General features: G+C 37.9%; 3 protein-coding genes across 5 annotated transcripts; 1 reads left to right on the top strand and 2 right to left on the bottom strand.

Annotated features, from left to right (window-relative positions):
* Positions 1 to 375: 375 nt before the first annotated feature.
* Positions 376 to 4,450, top strand: trib3 (tribbles pseudokinase 3). The gene is made up of 4 exons (XM_079597431.1): positions 376 to 514; positions 1,387 to 1,674; positions 1,777 to 2,069; positions 2,816 to 4,450. Exons 2-4 carry the CDS (start codon positions 1,387 to 1,389, stop codon positions 3,276 to 3,278), a joined length of 1,044 nt encoding a protein of 347 aa, XP_079453557.1. The 5' UTR covers positions 376 to 514; the 3' UTR covers positions 3,279 to 4,450.
* Positions 4,451 to 4,490: 40 nt separating this feature from the next.
* On the bottom strand, positions 4,491 to 9,710 carry maf1a (MAF1 homolog, negative regulator of RNA polymerase III a). The gene is made up of 7 exons (XM_079597437.1): positions 8,972 to 9,710; positions 8,387 to 8,515; positions 8,098 to 8,260; positions 7,097 to 7,218; positions 6,868 to 6,987; positions 6,145 to 6,249; positions 4,491 to 5,908 (listed from the first exon to the last, which is right to left on the bottom strand). The coding sequence occupies exons 1-7, from the start codon at positions 9,052 to 9,054 to the stop codon at positions 5,884 to 5,886; spliced, it is 747 nt and encodes a 248-aa protein (XP_079453563.1). The 5' UTR covers positions 9,055 to 9,710; the 3' UTR covers positions 4,491 to 5,883.
* Positions 9,711 to 11,894: 2,184 nt separating this feature from the next.
* Positions 11,895 to 21,517, bottom strand: zc3h11a (zinc finger CCCH-type containing 11A). 3 transcript variants are annotated; one of them, XM_079597087.1, is made up of 17 exons: positions 21,366 to 21,517; positions 19,916 to 20,438; positions 19,629 to 19,774; positions 18,667 to 18,786; positions 18,446 to 18,569; positions 18,180 to 18,362; positions 15,213 to 15,278; positions 15,053 to 15,133; positions 14,866 to 14,967; positions 14,711 to 14,779; positions 14,508 to 14,603; positions 13,667 to 14,200; positions 13,485 to 13,552; positions 13,033 to 13,396; positions 12,628 to 12,776; positions 12,394 to 12,539; positions 11,895 to 12,281 (listed from the first exon to the last, which is right to left on the bottom strand). In XM_079597087.1, exons 3-17 carry the CDS (start codon positions 19,680 to 19,682, stop codon positions 12,074 to 12,076), a joined length of 2,364 nt encoding a protein of 787 aa, XP_079453213.1. In that variant the 5' UTR covers positions 19,683 to 19,774; positions 19,916 to 20,438; positions 21,366 to 21,517; the 3' UTR covers positions 11,895 to 12,073. The 3 variants fall into 3 exon arrangements, with proteins under 3 accessions (XP_079453213.1, XP_079453214.1, XP_079453215.1); XM_079597088.1 differs by having other exon boundaries at positions 19,916 to 20,369; XM_079597089.1 differs by having other exon boundaries at positions 19,916 to 19,985.
* Positions 21,518 to 24,305: the final 2,788 nt, after the last annotated feature.

The following is a 24,305-nucleotide window of genomic DNA, read 5'->3' as shown; positions in this document are numbered from 1 at the left end:
TCGTGAATTATCTTAAACTTCATCCGACCAAAGGACTTTTAGTGAAAACTTACATCCAAGGAAATATTGTCCATTCAGGACGCGTTCATTCAGCGGGAATAAGGAACAAAGACATTCGTGCCAACAACTGAAGGGCTCTTGGTGTTGCCGCCAGACTCACAAGTATCAATTTGCTCAACTTCAAGGACAAAGAAGAAAGATTACGAATGAAAAGAGGCTAAATGCACGAGTATCTGCAAAACGCATTGAAACCGGAGACTCTTTACAAATCAACTACTGTATAAGGCACGCGCGTCCTTTTAAACCAACTCATATTTATTCTGTATTCACTGGAGACAACTATCTCTCTTATGCCGAGACTTAACTACAGTTGATAGTTTTCCAGTGTTCATTTCATTATATTTTATGTTTTTCCCCGGTGGAAATGTTCTCTGACAAGTAGACACAACTAAGTGCGCCTAGTTTTCATTGTTCTGTTTTGGAGAGGAGCGGGTCCTTTGTCTAAAGCAGCGAGGTAAGTCAGACTTCAAGCATCACCTTAACTTCTAGAAATCACTACTTCATACTTTCCAACCAATGTTCCTTACGATTAATGTCAATTATTGATCTACTTTTACATTTAAACGAGTATTGAGAAACATTTTGGTGGTTAAACTTTAGTGTTGCAGGCTGCGCATATTGCTTGAACTCTGTCAACTTGCACTTCTCATTTTATAGTATATACTGAGAATTTTTGAGCATATAGAATCCATCTAATGTTCGGTTATTAATATTTTATAGACTTTTCTTGACTACGAGTTGTGGCGCAGTGGTTCACGCATAGCTTATTGAGAACTGCTTGATCAGGAGATTTAGGTTCGAATCCGACATTATCGGAATCGAGTTCTGAAACCTCGTACCCTCAATGTAGTCTTATAATTTATGACGAGAAAATTCTACTAACTGGCTATTTGAATAGAAAAGTTAGTTTAAAAATAGTGAAGTGGAAGAAACTGGGATACGTCATTCTATGACGTACACTTGAATGTGTAATAACTTAAACACTTGTATGACTCACAGGCGCCAAGCAGCATTTCGAAAGGAACTTGAGTCAGTATGATCAAGCAACACTGTTCATGACATAGTCATTCAATAGTTATAAATTACCTCCTTTCATTACACAACATTATTGAACCACCCATTCTTGTTTAGTTAGTTAGTGAGAGTTATTATCCCACAGCTACTGAGTGTTCAAGTGTGGTGCAATAATCACATGTACAAATTGTATCCATTGTTCATGTCACCTTTGTGCATTGACTCCGCATTCTTCATCCAATCAGCATTTATGGTATGTTAAGTTGCGCTGTCACAAGGTCATGAACTTACACTCACTTGTTTTTGTCACAGATGAGTATGAACCTGTCAACTCCTACACCTCCACTGCGACTGAAGCGAGTAGACTTTGAGGACCCTCACAACACCGACACCTTCAAATGCAAGCGCCGCAGGCTCAGCCAGCCTCCTTCCCCGGGTCTCGCGCCCTGTCTTCGCCCCCTGTCCCAGAGCCTTGAGCAGCCAGGGTCCGAGAAGCACCACGTCTCACGCATCGGACCCTACATCCTGTTGGAGGCCACAGAAGGAGCGCAGACATTTAGAGCTGTTCATCAGGTCACAGAACAGGAGTACACATGCAAAGTGAGCATAGATTCTTCTATAATATTTTATATTAATATAAGTTCTGGAACTTTTATATAATGAAGGATCAATAATCATTTTGTTTTGGTATGTTCCCACCAGGTGTTTTCCATAAAGAAGTATCACGAGTTCATCGCGCCCTACACTCGTCTGCTTCCACACGGCAACATCTGCAAGATTTCAGAGCTGGTGCTCGGGGAGAACAACGTGTACATATTCTTCGAGCGTAACTATGGAGACATGCACTCGTACGTGCGCACCTGTAAGAGGCTGCAGGAGGATGAGGCAGTGCGCCTGTTCGGACAGATGGCAGCCGCGGTCGCGCACTGTCACGAGAACGGCGTCATTTTAAGAGACCTTAAACTGCGCAAGTTTGTGTTCACCGATCCACAGAGGTCAGTAACTCAATGAAACATTTTTAGTTGCTAGTTAGTCAAGTCTTAACAGCTCTTGATGATAGTAGGGATGCATGATATTCAATGACAAAAAGCAAATATTTTTTTTTCCCCCAGACATTATTCAATCTAAACTGGCCAATAATTAATTGTGGGTGCTCATTGTCACTATTTTTATTTATTTATTACCTTTTGTTGTCATCTGACACCAACTCAATTTTATAAGTACTAATAATTTAATAATATTATTTAATGTAATCTTTAGAAAATCTCAAAATTAATATCCGTTTTATATACTGTACATTATAATGATGTAATGCCTAAATTCAATTGTAGTATTTCAAATTATTGGTTTTTTTTTGTATTTCATTTTAAATTTATTTGAACATTTAACGTATATATATATATATATATATATATATATATATATATATATTGGTAATTAATTTATCAGTCATGGCATGAAAATAATCCACTTAATTAGATTATATTTGAATTCCACAAAGTTGTTAAATTGTTTGAATATATAGTATTCAGAAATAAACAGATGTTAATATTTTTTTCTAATTTAATATTTAAAAAATAAAGTAAAATAATTATAAAATGTATAATATATTGTTACAATGTATAATATTTTGTTACAATGTATAACTAAATTAATATATATATATGTGTCAAATATTTTACATTCATTAACATAGGACCTAGTTATCAGATGACTGATAGATGTTCTTTTGTTTCCTCAGAACAAAGCTTGTCTTGCAAAACCTGGAGGACTCCTGTCTTCTTAACGGGAACGATGATTCGCTGACGGACAAACATGGCTGCCCGGCCTACGTGGGCCCGGAGATCTTAAACTCACGGCACTCGTACTCAGGGAAGGCTGCCGACGTATGGAGCCTTGGCGTTGTTCTCTACACCATGCTAGTAGGACGTTACCCTTTTCAGGACGTGGAACCCACAGCACTGTTCAGCAAAATTCGCAGGGGTGCGTTTACCGTCCCGGAGACTCTTTCACCCAGGGCCAAGTCACTGGTGTACTGCATGCTGAGGAAATCTCCCTCAGAGAGGCTTGAGGCTGGAGATATACTTCTCCACCCGTGGCTCCACTGTAACAACAATGTATCCCTCAGCCAGCACTCCAGCACCAGACACTCGACGGATCAGGTGGTCCCCGATTTTGAACCGAATGAGACTGGAGATCATTAATGAGCATGTTTACCCACAATCAGGGGGGGTGGACTCTATGAAGAGAGGGATATTACCTCATAAGGTATGCAGAGATCAAGGGGCATTGGATGGAACAGATTCCATAAACTGTGGTTTACAGCAGTGAGAAACTGCTGAGGTGTTCGGGACAGGCCAGAGACTGACCTTGTAGTCTTTACAAACAGAAGTGACTGTTTCTTACCTCTGAAAATATCCATTTGTGGTGATCTCTTCAAGAAAATGACACACTGAGTGCAAAGTGCTGCTGCTAAAAACTCTTTCCTAGCAGACGTTCGTTCACAGCACAGAACATCACGAGGCTCGTGCACACAATTTTAACATCAGTATTGTCTAATCAGTGCATGGATTTCCCATTGTGCAACCATGTTGTGTAAATTAAAGTACCTCTAACTTAATTCCTGGTATACTTGATGCACACTTCGTGCCTTTATGTACTGTTTACATATTTTTGCAGTGGAAAACACAGATTTGACTATTTAAAGTGCCTTTTTTTTCTCTCCAGTAAAACAGCTGATGTTGTTAGATTTGGACTTTGTTGAAGTACCAAAGATTTGAGTTCCCTCTGAGCGCATGTATCTGCAACGGGTTAGCACAAGTGCTCATGTTTCCTTTTCATGTGAAGAATTCAAAAGGGTTCTGTGTTTTCTGCGATTCTCTTTTGTAAATGTCTGTTAAACTATGTATTTGTGCTGTAGAGCAGGTTTGACCCTGAAGGGAAGTGGGGCACGTCATGCGCCACAGGAAACGTCCATATAATGGTTTAGAGGTGTGCCTGTCGAGCTAAACAAAGGCTTTACATACATTATCGTTTGTGATGCCTGCATGCAATGCTTTGACCCTTTTTTTTTTTTTCCTCTGTAAAGTACTTGTCATTTTGTAGATATCTTTTTGTTACTAGCGAGAAGTGGACACTACATGTGTTGTTGTTTCAAGGGGTGACGTACCCACAGACAAGTATTTTGTTGTTGCCAGTACAAATAAAATGAAAAATGATACTGTATTGCTTTGCTGCTAATTAATGATACATTACTAGATGTGGTCGGATTAATGATGCTAAAATAATCATGTTGACATTCAGCCTAGAACTGTACATTAATACTTTTGGAGCCCAGCAAGGTTTTTTTTTTTCACAATAAAAATCACAATCAGTACATATTAAGTCAGTAGATATTTATTTGACAAAGCATTTTGGAAATAACGCAAATGCTCTTTTAAAAGGAAATTTATACAAATGTTTTAAGCTGCCAAGAAGGACATGTTAATGCATTGATCTGCATCCAGTTGGGCTTATCCTGGTACTTTTGTAGGACTATACTCTAAAAACATTTGTAGAAATAATGTATCCAGTTAACAACAAAAGTGATCTTGCATCTCTCGGTTCTTATACTGGCTCAACTCTGTAATATATCAAAGTGCTTGAAATTACAAACATAGATGGGTCACAGTCAAATCTAAAATGGAAAAGGAATTCAGAAAGATTGTGACTTCACCACATATGGCCAGATATTCAAGAGGCCCTCCAACAACAGTGGACATATGAACTACAGAGCTCCTCATGAGGAAGTATTATTCAAGCCCCAGTAGATGCAACTGATCAAACTAATTCTTTCAATATCAAGCTGTGCGATGTCAAACAGGATGCAATAAAGTTCACTGACACCCACTGTTATAGGGCATAATATCTACTGTAATATCTTTCCACAAAATCATGTAAGGTCAACAGCTATAAACTCAGTAAAGAATGAAGATAATTGTTGCCTTTATAGTCAAATGTGTTGTCAGACGACGCAAAATCATTCCCCACAAGCAGGTCTTCACGGAAGAAAGTGGAACTACAATGTTCACTTCACGAAATCCAAATAAAAACCAGTAACGACAAATAAAAAGCTTTATAAAAATTTAACTTAACAGACCCATCATGGTTTTTCTTTTACATGTTTAGTAGTTTTGGGGGCGAAACTAAAAAGTTGATTCGCAGGTCAACATTAATAAATGAGGCAAAAAAGTTGCAGGAAAATGTATTAAGCCCTAAAAACAAACACGAATAGTTAGTTCTATTATCATTTGTAGAAAAAAAGAAGTGAAAACTAGACAAAAATATGAATTATGAGCACGTGTAGGCCTAACCAATATGAACCAAATTTAAACATTTAAAATGCCAGTTAAGACGAGTAACTAGAGACAGGAGGCAAAGATGATGACATGTTGAAATATGCCATCTAGTGGAAATACTGTGACATTTATGGAGACATAAATGGGGGGGGGGGGGGGGGGGAACCTGCATAATTCAACAAATAAGAGACAAATAAAAAAACAACTCATTTGAGATAAAAAAAAATAAGACAGTAAAAATATCCCAACATGCATCACACCGGTGTCAGAGGTAAGTCTAGTGAATGCAATGAAGTAAAGGAAAATGTTAAAGTACAATAAAAAGCACTTGAAATTCTCTGAATTACAAACATCTCTCCATTCCTAAGAAATGACCAACAATATAAAATTAAACACAAAAAAACAGAAAGGAATAACAGGCATAAAAACTCAGGCAAGAGATTGTGGTCTTCAGAGGACAGGGATGAGGGCTTCACCAGGCACACAGCGCACCATACCTGAGGAAAGATCAATCAATCTATCACTGATGAAATCAGAGGCTGGTAATATCAGAGTAATAGTCTTTAGATACACTGCAATGTAACTTTTGGCTTTTAACCCTTCACTAGCAAATACACTGAAACCACGTGGTTTATTGCCAGTCAAATCGTAATGATCATAAAGCAAGAGTGTGGGTGTTCGTGATGCAGTACTTCCTGGAGAAGTTATAACAAATAATAATAATGTTCCTCACCTCTCTTCGTCCATGTTCCCCTCTTCCTCTTCCTCATAGCTGCCCTCATCCAATTCCAGATCCAATTCTGTGCCGATGCCAGAGTCTCGTGGAGCCATGAAAAGACTAAAGGACAAATACACAGAAGTCAAAGGTCATTTTCAGGTTGGACCTGCTGAGCCTGAGATTCATAAGATATTTAATAAAATAAGAATAATAGCAATAATATCAAATGTATTGTATATATACACTACCATTTAAAAGGTGGTTTTGAAAGAAATCTCTTATGCTCGCTAAAGCTGCATTCATTCAATCAAAAATACAGTAAAAACTGTAATAACTGAGAAATAATTGCAAATTAAAATCACTATTTTCTATTTTTAAAATATAATTTAGTCCAGTGATGGACAAGCAGAATTTTCCAGTGTTTAGAGTCACATGATCCTTCTGAAATCATTCTAATATGCTGATTTGGTGCTCAAGAAATATTTCTTATTGTTATCAATGTTGAAAACAGTTATGCTGCTTAATATTTTTGTGGAAACCATGATACATTTTGTCAGGATTCTTTGACAAATAGAAAGTTTATTTGATATGGATTTTTTGTTACATTATAAATGTCTTACTGTCACTTTAATGTGTCCTTGCTGAAAAAAAGTATGAATTTCTTCACACAAAAAATTTCTCATAACAGTTTCATACATTAATACTGAATTGCTTTATCTCTGACATACAGACCCTCACCTGACAGAACGGCATGTGAAGAACACAATCCTCTTCAGTCTTTTGTTATAAAAGAAGTAGTTGAAGGACCACAGGTTGCCTTCTTCCCCATATGGGTCTGAATCCAGGTCAGGATTGTAACTGTCACAGAATGCAATCAGAACTTGAATGAACATGTATCACAATTGAATGATGTATTATTCAAACAAACACCACTACATGGGCTTTGAGAGCAGTATATCTACGGTACCTGTATATGTCACATTCAGCAAGGCTGATCTCCTTGTCTAGCGCTTCCCATAACTGAGGCTGTAGGGGACTGTACGCCTCGCCCGCAGCAGCAGACAAACTGCTGTTCACTGCATTGAACACCTGCGCAAAAATTAACCATTTAATGAACCTCGTTTTTCAGTGTTAAACATGTCTCTCCACATTCAGGTGAACATGACTGATTTAAATTGATTGATATATATATATATATATATATATATATATATATATATATATATATACACTGCCCGGCCAAACAAAAGTCGCTGTTTGGATTTAAGAGCTTAAGAGTCTATGATTGGATCATAATTGCACTGATTATTATGTTTCTAACATTTAATGTGTGTGGCAAAAGTTCTTCTAACCCTAATTGATAGAATGTGTAGCTTTTCATTTCTTAAACAACTGTGTAGGAAGACACATTATGGCCATATTACACAATGACAATGTGTAATATCAAATTATTAAATATCAAAAACACTCAAATTGTGAAAGAATGGTTGGGAGTGAGCATGAAGAATCATTTTCACACATGAATCGGCACCTCTAAGTCCAGACCTTGAATTCATTGAAAGTCTTTGGGATGTGCTGGGGGAGACTTTACAGAGTGCTTGACTCTTGCATTGACAATACAAGATCTTGACCAAAAGTTGATGCACCTCTTGATGGATATAAATGAATTAATTCCTAAAATAAATTTCTACATGGTTGTTTAAGAAAGGAAAAGCAACACAGTCCATTAATTAGGGTTAAAAGATTTGATGCCAAACATATGAAGTGTAATGACCACAATAATGATCAATCAACTCTTAAGCATTTGCCTATTTAAATGCAAACAGCGACTTTTTTTGGCTATTTATATATACATACATATATCTGCCCCATCTTTCTAGGGTTGCAGGTATTACTATTATTATTAATAGTCAGTTTTAAATAACATTTTGTAATTTACAATTACATTTTAGATCATGTCAAAATTACCCAATTAACACTGGGCTCCTTGCTGAAATCATGGCCTTTGGTGCGACTGAAGTCATAGTCTGGCCGGAAGGATTCATTGAGAGTGGCGATCAAGTAAAAGAGAGTCTTTCTGCTGCACTTATCCGAGAGAGGGCCCTCCCCATCATCCAAACTCTGACTCAGTCTGAAAGCACAACATATTTCGATCAACACGCAATGGCCTTCTGGTAGATTTTTGTACAGTGTGTAACTGAGAGGGTTGATGACTGTGAAATGCTTATCGATACCTCTGGAAAAGACCTGGACTTACTTGTTGGGGCTGATTCCGGAGCTCTGCGGAGGAGACAGAGCCTCCAGCACGTGCGGCTGCCCCTCCTGACAAAACTGCTTAAACATCTGCTTGTCGTCACCAGCCATCTTACAGGAGTAGCTCTCAATACTAGAAACACAACAGTGACAGACAGTGACTTCAATCATAAAATACTGCAAATAACAGAAAGCACACATACGTCTGCCAGATGTCTGAGTTCATCTGGAAAGCATCTGCTGTTTACTAACATCTGATAGACGTCTTTTAAGATGTCAGTTCTACATACATTCTAAACATCTTCAAGATATTTTCTATACGTCTATTTGACATCTGAAAGGAAACGTCCTATAGACGTATTGCAGATGAGCAAACACTAAACAATACGTATTCTAGATGTAAACACGCACATCAAATAGACGTCTCTCCGTGATGTACGTGTGCTATCAGGTAGCAGAACAGAGTGAATAACATGTTCTTTACTCAGTTCCTCTTTATGTGATCTGACTGTTCAGATAGGCAAATGTGTTTCGAAAGGATGTAAATTTTCTTAGTTTTAACTTATAAAAGCGATTATTCTGCACTTACCGTCCAATTATCTTACAGTCTCCCGTTTCAATAGTGAGCAGACTGTTCATGGCCTCAAAACTTGAGTTTTCCAGGAGCTTCATGGTTTATTCAACTATATATATTGACAGAACTGCAACAACTCTTTACTAACACTAGATGTCAGTCTTTTTGATAAACAACCATCGACCAGTTATTCTGCCGTTACACCAAACCTAAACAATGTTTAGAACGTTAGTTTGGAGAATATACGGCACAAACCGAAAATTATTAATAAGAAACAACTAGCCAATACTGGGTTAAAACCGAATAATCTCAACTTCGATGTCCCCTACATAAGCACCTTTAAAAATATCTCAAATTCGCGAAAAAACAGCTCTCTATTACCTTCAAATGTAAAAAAAAACACACACACAAAAAACAAGCCTCCCTTGTAGATTCTTACGACCGCGTAAATATACTTCGCCTGTTGCTTAATGGACTTCTATGTCTAATAAATATCTCTTCCTTTTTACTGTGAAATTTCCAATACCTGCCATTAAACAAGCTAAAATTTAGAGGGAAATTATGCATCCCAGCTATTAAATCAGAACTTGAGGAGAATTCCAAGGCTTATAAAAGCCTTAATCCTCGGGTTATGGTTGTCTATTTGCGTGGAAGAATAACAACAGCAGAGAACGAGGGTTTTGTGTTGCAGTTTTCGGTCGCAGTACGCAGTTACTTGTCTATTTCCTGTTTTTCTTTTTTCTTTTTTTTTTCTTTTGGGGGGTGGGGTGGGGTATCGGGTCAGGATGTCATTACCACCACCTGCTGGCTTGGAGTTTAATATATTTTCCATTTTCCCCTTTTCTTAGAATCATTCTGAGGAAATGCATACAGTGGCGGGCTCTACAAATGTCGGCAAAAAAAGTCATTTGCAAAAATGACTGCCCTTTTGACTGAAAATCACTATGTGGGTTTGACAGAAACATAGACATGTAGAAAAAAATTCTTCTAAAGACCCTGGGCAACTTGTTAGGAAGCATCATAAACTCCACCAAGGACCACCAGGCATTAAATCATAACCTGACTGACCCAGTCAGGAAACTTAAACTGGACCATGGTTGGATCTTCCAGCATGACATTGATCCAAAGCACATCTCAATATAAACAACTGAACAGTTCACTGACTACAGAATGAAGGTTTTACCATGAACATATCAGTCCCCTGATCCAAACCCCATAAAAAAAAACCTGTGGAATGAGTTGAGTCCACAAAGCAAGCATGGACCTCTGAATCTGAAGGATATGAGAGACTCAGTATGGAGGAATGGCCTCAGATCTCTTGCCCTGTTTTCAACCTTATGCCTTATATGAGAAGATCGAGTGCTTATCTTGGCAAAGGGAGGCTGCAAAAAATATTAAATGAAGGGGTGTCAATAATTGAGGAATAAATATTTCAGAAAAAAGTATTATCCCATATTCTTTTCTTTTTAAACTATTGACTTTATCAAGGTTAGGTTTTTGTGAATTTTTTTAATGAAAGACTAGGAGAAATTGTAAAACCAAAATTTCAGTTTTCAGATTTAACAAGGGTGCCAATATTGTCCATTGTAAGATACAGAGGCATCCAATGATAAAACATCAGTAAGTATATTATTATAAATTTGACAGCTTTTTGACTTTTTATTTAGCTGACTATGGTTAAACTTTTTCATTTCTAAATTCCATTGAAAGTATTGATGTCAGTAATGTACTACATTTATTTTGTAAATGTAAAACCCATTGAAAAAACTTTCAAATTTAGGATATATGCCAGCTTTCTTATATGTACAGATACAATAATGTGGGGTTATATTACATTATTTTAGAATAAATGGATTTAAAATATTGTTACTGCACAAATGTCTAAGAAAAAAGATCTAAATGCTGCTGAGAGAATTTGAGGTTATTTCTTAACTCGCACCTCCAAAACTAGATATTACCTTTCACAGCTAATTTATGTATATGCAGCATCCCAAACACTCAAATGTAACAATAGCACATTCCCAAAAAGTATTTAGACAAATACTAAAGTTACCAATGCATAACAATGCTTGGTAAATGCTGTTAAAAACTAAAACACTTATAAGGTTTTCATAGACATTTTATTTACAAAGTTTTTGAAGAGGTGCAACTTAGGTGATACTGCAGAACAGATTACATTATGTTCCCATCCCAGCCCCTTAATACATGATGTTATTAAACTGAGGTGAATAAAACTAAGAAGAGAAGACATCGTCAAGACATTTTCAAAGAAAAGAATATACAGGTCAACAAAGATGAGCAAAGCTTAAGGATTTTCCCTGAGAACACAGCTTTGTCATGTAAATTCAAATTGCATTCAACTTGCAGTAACTGCTAAAATAATTTGATAATAATTTCAGAAGGTGAAAAGGTGTAGATGGTTCCCAAGGGAATTTCATTTAGCATTACATTTATAATAGAATTGCTTCCACCCAAATGAAAGGAAGTGGGGGAGGACAGGGACAATTTCTGTGACCTCCAGCTCAAGTCAAAAACATTAAATAACAGGATCATAAAATATATTTTCCTATAGCACATCAAAGGTTAGTGAGATGACCTGTTAAAATAATGTCAATAATGACAGCCAAAGAACATTTAATAACTCAGATTAATACATGCGACTCAAAATGAACACGAAGAAAGGTGTTGTCTTGCTGTGCCTCTCCAATACAAAAAAAATACAAAAAATAAATTCCAGCATACACAGTACACAACTGAAAACTTCCTGCCTCTGTAATGCATGATGATGACTAGTGCTATAACATGACCTCCAACACAATCATTATACCCGAGGCTGTCTTATGATTGCTCGCTCATACCTGCAACTACATTTTTTTTTCTTAATTTTTGACAGCTTTAAGAAGTCAACTAAAGAAAATAACTATAAAGCACTATTTGATGATGAAGTAATAATTACATGGACAAGAAAAATCTAAAAAGGAACAATAAAACAAGATCTATCAGACTTTGAAAATAAAAGAAATCTTATTTTAAAATGGTGTGGGTTGAATTATGTCTCAGTCCTTTTATATTCATAGTGGCAGTGTTAAGTAAGTAAAAGGGTGACGCCGCTCATTTCTAGCTGTCAATCATCTCTGAGAGTTCTAAAAGAAGGTCATCCTCTCCCTTGCCCGAATCCAATTCCAAGTCATCCTCAAGCCGATCATCCGTAAATTCATCTAACAGGTCTTCAAAGTCATCCATCGATGAACTGGTAACAGCAGCTCGACCGGAAGTGGTGCTGGACCGACGATTGCGCTGCCCACTGGGTGTTCTTATCACAGGGCTACAGAGGACAAAAATATTTGTTAATTTTTATCATTTCTGCCTGACGATTTAATATAAATCAATTAAAAGTGGTAGTCTTCCATCAGCTGAAATGAGATAATTTCCCATACCTTTGGGGGACTGCAACAGTCTCAGCTGATGTAGTACTGGCAGGCTCAATGCAGCTCATAGGCACCGTTTGAATATCCTCTGTGTTAGAGCAGGACACCTGCTGAGTGTCGAACCGAACATCTGTCAGAGAGGTTGGTGAAGCCACCTGAAAGAGTACAAAAAAAAACAGCTTAAACAATTGGGTTTTTTTAACCAGCAGTGATAAAAGAATTGCTCAAGTAAATAAACCTCACCTTAAGGCGCTTGTTGGGAATGACCATGGAGGGTGATTGACAGGCGGCATTGAGAGGTTTCACTTCAGCAACAGCAGAGTGAACTTTTGCAGCTTTCCTCCTCTGGGCCGGCTTCATTACTGATGGCTTCACGTTCACCTTGGGCTTCACTGAAATGCAGACAAATGCAGCAAAGTGAGTAGGCCGTTTAGAAAAGGGAGTTACAATTCCAATTCCGTATCTAAATAAGAAAATACACAATTATTTTAGTTTATATTAGTACTGTTGTAAACATTACTGGCTTCTCGTATTTAAAACAATATCTATTATTTATCCTATTTTTGTAGGAGTAATATTGTACGTAAAAAACAATCCAGCCAGTAAAGTTACACGATCAAATAAAGAGATAATGAATAGAACTCCTACCCTTTTTCTCCACAGTTTGTATAGTTCCCTCAGCTAGCTGGACAGGAATGACCGGAGAGGTGGAGGGCTTTGGTGTGTTTGACGATGGAGAACTATCTCCAGACCGCTCGGGGGAGCTTTTCTGAGGCACTACAGCAGCAGGGAGCGGAGAGGGCTTGGGTTTGAGGGCGATCCTCTGTCTCGCTGTGGTTTGAGGCTGTGCAGAGGATTCTGCTGCCGGCGGAGAGGCAGCAGGTGATGCGTCTTTCTGGTTGGTGGAGGTGACTTGCTCCTCCTGCAGCTTGCGGAGTCTCTTCTCACGCATGATCTCCTCAAACGTCTTCACTTTAACAGGCACACTGGAGGGTTCGCCTTTTCCATTAGTCTGCGAGTTAAACAAAGGAAACGATATATAATCAGGAAACAATATCCTCTTAGGCTTGTTGTCTTGGGTTGTCTTGGAATTATCTTACCTCTGTAGCAGGTTCCAGTTTCTTATCGGATGTGTCTGGTTTTGTCTGACCTACAGTGTTGGCAGCAGCTAAACAAATAAAAAAAATAGCAATTGAAAACAAAGTGTGAACACTTCCTTGGCTGTTTTCCACAATTTTAAACCATTTCCTTGAAACAAACTACATGAATGTGTCTGACTTACTTGAGGCTTTATTAACTCGCAGAATGCGCCTCTTTGGAGGTCCACTTGACTCTGCTTCACTAGAGGTTGGGGTCTTGTCGTCTGTGCTCTCTTGAAGTTGTGCTTGCATCCTTGCAGCCTTCTCCCTGCGGATTTCCTCCAGCGTTTTAACTCGTACCTCTGCAACTGCCACAGGGGCCTTGACTGCAGCTTCTGCAGAGCAAGGTCCTTCATTCCCCTCCGGACTTTTGGCTGTCGTGTTCATTTCCTGGACTTTTTTCTCCTGCATTTTTTTCTTTTCGTGAAGGATTTCGGAGAAAGTCTTAACTTGTGGTCCACCAGCAGGTCTGACACTTTTCTTGGAAGGGTTCGGCTCCTCCTTCGGCACTTCTTTCACAACACGCACAACTTTACTCGATTTGAGGCTTTTGGCTGCCTTCTCTTGCCGAATCTCCTCAAGGGTTTTTATACGGATGTCTCCGGATGGTTTTGGCTCGCTGTCGGCGCTGGGCAGGTCGGAGGTCAATCCAAGTCTTTCTCGCACTGGTTTCTGAGCTGAAAAGAGTTAATAACGTAAATTGAGAAGTAGTAGTAGTATTTGAGTTCATTTTTATATCAGCATCACTGGCTATTACATGGTAGATATATATTAAACATAAATATAACAATGAAAACAAACGTAGACAAAAAAAAAAAACAACAAGCACAACATTAGTACAATTCTATAAAAGATTCTTTAAATGTACTGAAAGTCTTTAAAGTTTGTCCTGATAAAAATGTATGTCCAAGGGTGGGATTTACATGTGAAAGTGATACAAAATGTCCCTACAGCCACAGCTGGGATAATAATCAAGTCTCGTACCTTTCTGTGGTAAAACGTCTGTGGAGGATTCAACAGTTGCACCGAGTCGTTCAGCAAGGCTTCGCTTCAAAGGTAGCTCTTCCTCCACAGGACCATCTTCAATTAAATGATAACATCTGTCAGTTTTTGGCAGAAGTATGTAAAAAGGGACCAAGGGCAATAAATGTATTACAATATCGGGCAAACCGCTTTCATAAACGTACCTCTTTTCAAAATTCTTTTCCCAAGTCTGTCTGAAATTTTTCTTTTTCCAGTTTCATTATTAAACGAATCTGCAAAACAGATTTTAAAAGGGCTTTAATATGAACAAATGGTTTGATACTATGAAAACCAAAGTTCAAACACTTGGATTGCTTACCATTCTTAGCATTGTTTACTTCCAGACGTGAAAGAGACTGAATGTTTTCCTTTTCAATAGCAGTTCCATTGTTTTGGGCAGAGCTCTGCATAGTGGAATGCCCTGCAAACAAACAAAAAGTGAAAATTCAGATCAGATGTCTGAACAACAGATCACTGGAAAGCAATAGAGGTGAGGGTTTATTTACCAGCTTTCTTCAGATTGGCCATGAGTGCTTTCCTCAATCTGATCTCCTCCAGTGTCTGGATACCAAAGTTCAGCGAATCCTCTGCACGACAGACCAATAATAAAATAAAACGATCAATACATAATAGAAAATATTAACAAAACATGGAAACCGTCTTCACCTTTAAATGTGATCAGTTTCCGGGGTGAGCCTGCAAGAGATTCATCTCCTTCCTCTGAGAATTGATCTGCAAACAATGAGCAATATGTCAAGATCATATTATATTACATTCTATTCTTGAAAGGCCACCTGTAGACCAATGCCCGGCCCTAATTAAACACACCTGAACTAGCTAATCAAAGATTAATTAAGGGTTGGAACTAATGTGAGTGGGAAATATCATAATTATGAGTTCTGAATAGGCTAATTTGAGATCCGCTCACCTGAAATTTAGACAAAAGTGAGGGGAGGAGTGAAAAGGTGTAGGCAAGACGGACAGATCTCTCCTCGTACTGAATCATATAAACTACGAGATCAAAGGCGAATATCGTGTGATTCATATTCATGCGGTGTTGCTAATACAAATTTTTTAATCTAAGTTCTGGTGCTTTTTTAATAAAAATAAATGACAACCAAGAAACCCAAAGTACTTGTTATTATACCATTCGAAAGACGTGTTTATCAATAATTTTTACTTTAAAGGGCACCTATTATGGAATTTTGAAATTTACCTTTCATGTAGTGTGTAACAGATCTGAAGTGAACAAAAACATCCTGCAAAGTTTGAAATATGAAAGTGCACCGTATATAAAGTTATTGTCTTTCAAAAGGGAGAGTCGACTCCGAGTCATTTTTATGAATCGTTAGAAGACCGAAGCTTTTTCTCTGACTAGATGACGTCAACTTGTCAAGTTATTTGAATACGATACGCCCACTTATTGCGCTCCAAGGCCAGGGAAAATATCATGGCGACGAGACGCTGTGTTCTGAAGTGCGGCTCAAAAGCAAACTTTTTTCATCTGCCCAAGGAGGAGCATTTGAAGACTAAGTGGCTACAATTCACTATACCACAGAAGTATAGTCCGAGCCTTGTGCTTTGTTCGCGTCATTTTGAAGACGATTGCTTTTTAAATGCAATCAAACTTGGATTCGCGAGCTGGCTGATATTGAAGGAAGGTTCAGTTCCAAGTGTATTTGCATCAGCTTCCTCCTCCGTATCACAACCTGTAAGTGTTATTAATAATTTTTGCTTTTATATTTTATGTAGCATGCTTGATAATTATTTTGTTTGTTGTGTAAGCACCGTTTAGCTTCTAGGTCTTCAATGACAATTGTATTGAGATATGTGAAGTGTTTGTCGTTGTTTTCGGAGTTGTCTAAAGAATAGAGTAATACCTCGTAGTAACGTAACTGCATTTTTTTTGTTTGTAAAAACGTTATGTTTATGCATCGGGCTAATGCAAACAAAGACTGATTGTGCTTTTACAATATGAACTCTGGGCTATGCTCGCTAACATAACATTAAATTCTTTATCTTATTTTTCGTTTTTTACTACAAACTATAAAGCAGTGGACTATAATCATTATTATAATACAATTTAATTGATAAAAGCATCATTGCACTCCGTGTTAAAAATAAGTATTATCTCTGTAAACACTGCTGGGTCATCTGACCAATCAACGCAGATTAGCGTCGCGCAAAGGAGGGGTTTGAAAAACGAGTCGTTGAACGAATCATTTGGGAGTCGGTGAGCAAATCAGGTAAAAATAAATGCATATTATACGAAAACAAAAGTGTTTTTTGTCATTGCATGCATGTAAAACTGTTGTTGGGGACTCCCACAACAACATTAGGAACATTTTAAATGTCATAATAGGTGCCCTTTAATACAAACATTTTTCCATATTTTTAGAAATAAGACAATCACATAACCCATAGAGAGATCACACTGTCAGAGAGTTTGGGAATATCCACACATAATTTATACACATAAAAACATGATAGAGAACAATACATTAGAGATTGACCGATAATAATTGTTACTGCTATTTTTCACAATATTAAAGCATTTTCCATAATCCGGTATATCGATTCACCAATATATGGCACCATCTTGTGGGCATTTTAAGAATTGCGTGCAAAGCCACCATTAAAGCATTGCATCTGAGGGGAGACACCGTCAACAACGGTGTTCAAAGGTAAAATACATTACTCCTTTAAGTAAATAAACTATTTAACACAACAGCCATTAATGCACAAATTAAATATGTTACATAAATGCTTGATATATAGTTTATAGTTTAAACTTGGCACTAAAAATAGAGACAAAGGCTATTTCTCAATATGCTTTCTTAAAGGAATAGATCACATCAAAATGAAAATTCTGTCATCATTTACTCACCCTCAAGTTGTTTAAAACTCGTATGAATTTCTTTCTTCTGCTAAACACAAAGAAAGATATTTGAAGAATGTCGTTACTCAATTACATCAATGTTTGGTTACCAACATTCTTCAAAATACCTTCTTTTGTGTTCAGCAGAAGAAAGAAAATCATACAGGTCTAAAACAACTTGAGGGTGAGTAAATGACAGAATGTTAATTTTGAAGTGAACTATTCCTGTAAGCGATCTTGCGTCATTGTGTTCTCGCTCTATGTCGTCATCAACTGATGAAGTTCAATTCCAGTACTCAAGAACGCATAGGTACAGACGCATCAAAGTACCCGGATGTGTTCTTGATAGAGGATACATCGAATGCAGACTTGAAAGAATCAAACCAGCTCAGACTCATGGTTGTTTAAACCTATGAGCTGTGTCATCAGCAAGTCGTTTCCCATCGTGCTTTTGATCAGCACAGTCAGTGGAGGGCAACTGCGCAATTCTGCCTCGCCGTCACGTATTACAGCATGATACACAAGTCGTGTCGTAGTGTGTTGATTTTGAAACGCCAAGGAAACACTGATCTATAATAAAGATATCATATAATATAGGCCTGTCTGCAATCTATATAGTGATCGGTGAGAAGAAAGCCAATCTTAGGTAAACTTCAATTAAAGATTTTGAGAGTTATTTTACTTTTACATGTTGTATTTCAATTATATTTATTATTTTGAATTCAAAATGACACGTCACAGGAACGTGTGCTTACCATCCTCATCATCATCATCCACGGGGTTGATGACCACAGGTGGATGGGTAGGGCTGGGGACGTTCTCCTGGGTCTCAGTTCTAATGACCCCTCTAAGCTGTGGGTTAGTAGGGTTTGCAGGGGGCGCTGGGACTTGGTTGACTTGGTCCTCGTGTGGGGTCTCTTCTTTCTCCTTTGCTTGATCTGCAAAACAATGCCCAGTTTATTTATTTGAACGTTACATTTTTTATGAATGATTATTAAAAGACTAAAAGACTGTCAAATACCTTTGTCTGGGGAAAAATAATTCCCATCAATGATGCGTGACTTCTCATGATGAAAAGCACAGTGAGGTTTCTGGCAGCCAGCTGGCTGGTTCTCCCAATAGCATGCGATTACTTTGCGGTTTTTCTATAAAGGTAGTAACAGAGTGGATCATTTTTAAGGTCCCATTTAAGAAACAATGAAAGGATCTCAACATTAAGAGAGTATGGAAATGGTCACAAACCTTTATTTCCATATGGCGAAACTGGCAGATTTTACGGAAGCACCTTTGCTCCTGCCACAGGTTGCAGACAATCTCACTACCCATGGCGGCCTCGCAGTGTCGAAAAGGACAGCTGTCACCCTACAAAGGCAAATTGCAGGACAAAACATTGAATTATACATTTTTATTAAATAATTTTAATAATTAGGCAGTATACATTTATTTAAAGATTGATTTTTAAATTCACTTAATATTTTTTCAATCAATCATTTATTTATAGATCACTTTAAAAACTGTAAAAGCATTACAAGGAGCTGTACAAAGACATTAACACATTAAATACAATACACAAATTAAAATTTGTTATAAAAATAATTGTTTAAGTAAGGGATTATGTACATGGATGTACTTGCCACAAGTAAATAATTAGACACGAAATATTAACCTGAGTCTAAATATTTTATTAGCTCTTTAAATGCAAAGCTTCAGCAGAGGGAGCAGTTGCTGGCACAGTAAGTTAAAACTAGACGGGTATTTAAGGGATACAGTCAAGTCGTACCACTTATTAAACAGCATTTCACCACATTAATTATGCGCACAAGAGACATTGATTTGAGATTAAACTACTCAACGTACGACAACGTTGTCAATCGATCCCGTTCATACGGATCCATGACAATGACTGCACTATGGATGCCAGACCAGTAGTTGGCGAAGTCACTTTGTAAACACTATGTGTTAATGGACTGAACACATGCATGCGCATGACGAAACTGTTTTAACAAATTTGCATTTTTGTAGGAGATGAGATATATTTTTCTCAAAAACTTGGACTTTGAAACCCGATTTCAAAAGCTTGCATTTTCAGGCCGCTAAAACGTCGTTGGCCAAAATGAATGGCCAAAACGCATATAAAGTTTTCTTTAAGTTGAAAACAGTCTCAGGTGAACAACCCCTAATGGGTTCTCTACACTTCATTTTACCTTAGTACAGGTGGAATAGAAGAAGAAGTAGCAGTCATCTCCTTGCATGGTCATGGTCACAAGTTTGTACTCTTCCAGGTCAGGAGCTCTTCAATGATGCTGGGATCTCGTTCCGGATGTCTGCGACAGGGTCCAAGTGAATCTCCCTATTTAGAGTGTTACAAGCCTATTCATGCTCCTGTTGATCCTATCATATTTTTCACTTTCACATTCTGTCCTGAATAACACAAAATGGTGGCCAATATTGAAATACTGATGAGAGAAAGCGTTGCAAGAACTTCGTTCACCTGCAGTGGCTGAGACGTTCCCTGGTGATCTCAAGCGCTTCTTGAAGGGTCGCTCCGCACTGTGTTGATCCTGAAGGAATACTTGACTGATGAGTAAAGACAGGGGAAGAGGGGCAACTTTTGCCTCTTAGAGCCCTGTTCCCATCAGACTGCTGTGATAAAATTGGCAGATGGTGGAAAATGTCCGTTTCGTGTTTTTTTTTTCTTTTTTTTCTCCAATATTGTTGATAATTGAGTGGTGAGGGGGTTGGGGGAATTAAAAAAATTCGGCAAGCTAGATGTTGTCAAAAAGAAGAGCAGAGGGCAAAGATGGGACTGGATATCTTGGAGAGGAAAAAAAAAAAGGAGGGATATCTCCTGATATGTCTCCTGAAGCCAGGTGGAAAATTTAAAGGGGGGTAGACTGGAACTCTTTTTTAAAAAAATTTATGCCCAACAGGGAAAAAACAAAAACCTATGATGAGATAAAAAGAAAAAGCAGCAATCTTCAGGAAAGCCAATTCATTCCAAATCCAGTTGTCCTCTGGAATGAAGGACAAGATCTTGCATAACCTACATTTCAAAAAGAAGACAAAAACACTCCCCATGTGCTGAATAATTGGTTATTTCAATATGGACAGGGACACAATATATATTACATTGAAAATATTCTCATGGGAGACATGTTTTTGGATTCATAGAACATGTAATTGGACACAATAAACTGTGATAATGCATACAAACAATTTTAAATACGAAATTGTCTTGAATCCAAGTTACACATTTTGGCTCTTGGCTTCCTTTTTCGACCACGTTAAACCACAATTGTCACGTTTTAAAATTGGTATTATACGAATTAATATTTCTTCGATTTTGTGTCCGCACCTGTAAATCCAGAGTGCGTCTTACAAAATCAGCGTTTGTGAATATTACACATGTAACGTTAAGCCACATTTTTTACAGATAAATAATTAAACAAATATGACCTAATATACGCGATCATAAATAAATGAAACGAAAGAATATCAGAAATTACGCGTTCGTTTCCATTAACACCGTTTTTCAATCGTTCGATTAAAATGTGGTAACGTTAAGTTACTGTTAAATAAATTCTGATTTAAATCCAATGTTTAAAAAAATAGTTTTATCATTCGTCGTGTTAGGCCTTGGTCGGTGCCCTGTGTTTGGCCTAACGTTAACTCATTTTACTAGGCTGTCAGATAAGAAACACCGATACAAACAACGTGTAGCCTAAACAACAAGTAATGTTAAGTTCGTTTGTATATTTTACGCTCAAGAGCTGTGTAACGTTAACGTTACGTGGAAATAACACAGTATTCTATTGGCTTTCGAATAGCATGTTGCTAACTTTAGGTAACATGTTGTTAACTTTAGAACGACTACTACACTTAACTAAAGTAAATGAACCATTAATAAAACGTTCAATCACAAATAAAGCGTTCACAATTACCAGTTTATACCGACTGGAATTAAGTTTGATCGGTTTGGTGCATGTAGAGTGGTCGACGCTCCCGGACTGGAGTTATTCCTTTACGACTTCACAAGGGAACAAAATGGCGCCAGTCTGTACAGGCAGGAAAGTGCTTACGTCAGTATGACGGAAAGTTCACCCAAAAATGACACTGTTATTATACCAACCTCATGTTGTTCTAAACCCCTACGACTTTCTTTCTTTTTTTTCTGCGGAACACAAATGTGCATTGAAAATGATGCAGGGAGGAGATCCAGTGAGATGATTAAGTCAAATGTTATTTTTTTAACTGCAGACAATCAAATAAAATAAAGAGTGGAGAGGGGGCCGTATACACAAATGTGTCAGAAAGTTGTTAATCTTAATACAATACAATACAATACAGAGCAACTACACGACATGTCCCTTCTGCAAGATGTTCAGCTAAGATAAGTTTATCTCATTATTCTATGACATTGATTCGAGCATTTGTGGTCTGTCTATTGGAAACTTACTTTTGCCCTCATCTAAACAGCAAGTAGACAAGTTCACCAAGTCAATCAGCTACATTTTAGGCATAAAGATTAATAAAAGAAAAGTATTATACATACACTTCAAATGATAATAATGGTAAACACATCAAAATGATAGTAGTGAGAAACTTAACTTAAAATATGACGATGACATTTAAATAAATGATAAAACATAAGCGAATGATAACATAAGCAAATATTTATTTTTTCTCTTTCTGATTCATCAGAAAAGGAATGCTGTCCATCAAGGCAGAAGACAAATAATTATATCATAAAAGTGGTCTAAACCAGTTTTTTTTTTTTTAAGATGCCAAATATGGTCATCCTGTGTGAGAGAGATTCCCATCTAAATTTAAAGGGTAACTAAACCCCTGGTCAGAGCCTGACTCCACCCACTGGCAATATTTGAAAAATGCTGGAAAAGTGGGCAGAGTCCAGTGGAGGGGGGCGTGCACCTTAGACATGTCTCTCTGTAGGCAAGGGCGTGGTTAGCTGCAAGGGGGTAATCCATCCGCCTGAAACTGAAGCCTCCGCGGGCGCCGCCATTGTAGCAGAACTTCACCTGCTGTTAGCATTCCATTGACTCCCATTCATTTTTGCGTCACTTTGACAGCGAATAACTTTACATCTGAGGCGTCCAAAGACTCCATTTGTCCATTATTTATTTCTAAAGAAACTCGACAATGTATAAAAGGCTCCATTACCTTGTAGCTCACGTTATGGCCCCGTAGAAGCCGTTTTTGTAAAAATAGGCTAACGATTGCGTCATAACTCACGCGACTCTCTGTCGCACTGTAGAGAAATTACCGTATAGACCGGCGGAGAAGCTCGCAGGCAATCGGGGGGACGTGGAGGCATTAAGTCCGATAAAGTGAAGGGAGTAGCCCACAGAGAGTGATAAAGTTGATCCTACTGCTAGCTCATGGACAGCTAATGCTCACGCTCTCCGTCTCTGCGAGATTCGGAAGGGAATGATTCAGATTTCTCTCCGCACAGCTACTAGAAGACTGACAGCTGTCAGACACGTTGCTCACGTGTTCAAGCTCAGTTTGAGCCTGCGCAGTTCGCCTGGCGATCAGGAAGTGAGTGCTTCAAATGAGCTTCACTTTTTGAAGTCTATGGGGTCGCTGTGTCCATCTTATATACTGTCTATGGTTAGCTGGTACCCTCTTACATCACAGGGTACCACAACTGCCAATAGGAAAATTTAACTGCAGTAGCCACCGTTCAACCTGAAGAGGGCAGCACTCAGAGGTTTTTACACCATATAGTGTATAATTAAAACACTTTATACCCAATGTCAAAAAAATTACGTGAATCAATGAACAGCATTAATAAAGCCCCAGACTTACAGATCATTAACTAAAAAAAAAGTTGTTTTAGGGGTTCGTTAGCCTACCTTTAAAAGGGCAGATTCTAAAGAGTAAAGACTGCTTATCTGCTTCTTTTTCATCATTGGGTTTTATCAAATCTTCAGATCTCGCTTCACCCGATCTAAGTCCTGGGGAGCTTCTTAATTTTAAAAAAAAAAAAAAAAAATGCTGTTTGCATCACTATTTCAGACTTTGCGGCCCTATTGAGGACTAAATCAGCCGCGGCTCGTCGATATGGGCAGGTGGGGGAAAATATTCATCCAATATCCACTGAATTAATCATAAATTATAAATGTGTTCAGCATTCGGATTTTATAGACAATTTTAAGTCGTAAAGTGAGCAGATTAAAACTAGCTCTTGCTCTACAGTGCCCCACTAAATGTGTGGTGAAAAATGGAACTGCAGGGGCACATTTCTGGCTGCCCCATTTATTTCCACGTGACCTTACGTAAACCTCGCTCCAGAAGAACAAGACGTTCGCTTCAGCTATGTCTGCTGCATCAGGTCAGTTACTAGTTGGCAGCCAGGTCTGTTTTATGTGGAGTAGCGTATCAAATTAACGAAAGTAATATGCTCCATAGCTTTATACAGTAGGCCTAGTTCTGTTGTGTTATAGTTTTATGTTTGTTCTGAGAATAGACATGAGTTTGTTTTCCTCACCGTAATTCCTAATTTACAACATTCTAAAACAACATTCAGACGCAATAAAAATACATTAAGGCATTTCTAAGATGACATTCTCTGCGTTTGTCGTGTGTAGGCTACTGGTACTAAGTAGCCTATGTCAATCATCATTAGAGCGCCACCCTCAAGCTGTTATGTTTTGTACAGTTGCTAATACTGTGAACTTATCTCAGATATTTTAAATTAAGTTATGAACGTAGGTTTATGTCTTGGGAGGAGCCCAAAGAGCCATTGTGTTCAGGGGTTAAAAGCTTACAAAATTACCCAGAATCTGCCCTACCTAAATTTATGGCCAGGATCTGCTACTGGACTAAACATTACAAATCTACCCCCGAACCATGGTTGAATA

This window comes from Phoxinus phoxinus, assembly GCF_949152265.1.
Source record: "Phoxinus phoxinus genome assembly, chromosome: 22".
Taxonomy (NCBI): Eukaryota; Metazoa; Chordata; class Actinopteri; order Cypriniformes; family Leuciscidae; genus Phoxinus; species Phoxinus phoxinus.
Note: the sequence above shows the minus strand (reverse complement) of the source record. Positions and strands in the feature narration are given on the sequence as shown.

Coding starts and splice junctions, on each gene's coding strand:
- trib3 (XM_079597431.1), top strand. CDS start 1,387: ATGAGTATGAACCTGTCAACTCCTACACCTCCACTGCGACTGAAGCGA. Junction 1,675..1,776: donor AACAGGAGTACACATGCAAA/GTGAGCATAGAT, acceptor TGTTCCCACCAG/GTGTTTTCCATAAAGAAGTA. Junction 2,070..2,815: donor GTGTTCACCGATCCACAGAG/GTCAGTAACTCA, acceptor TTGTTTCCTCAG/AACAAAGCTTGTCTTGCAAA.
- maf1a (XM_079597437.1), bottom strand. CDS start 9,054: ATGAAGCTCCTGGAAAACTCAAGTTTTGAGGCCATGAACAGTCTGCTC. Junction 7,219..8,097: donor AGGAGCCCAGTGTTAATTGG/GTAATTTTGACA, acceptor ATTTTTGCGCAG/GTGTTCAATGCAGTGAACAG. Junction 6,988..7,096: donor GCTGAATGTGACATATACAG/GTACCGTAGATA, acceptor ATTCTGTGACAG/TTACAATCCTGACCTGGATT.
- zc3h11a (XM_079597087.1), bottom strand. CDS start 19,682: ATGACCATGCAAGGAGATGACTGCTACTTCTTCTTCTATTCCACCTGT. Junction 15,134..15,212: donor GAAACTGATCACATTTAAAG/GTGAAGACGGTT, acceptor TCTGTCGTGCAG/AGGATTCGCTGAACTTTGGT. Junction 13,397..13,484: donor AACTGGAACCTGCTACAGAG/GTAAGATAATTC, acceptor TTTAACTCGCAG/ACTAATGGAAAAGGCGAACC.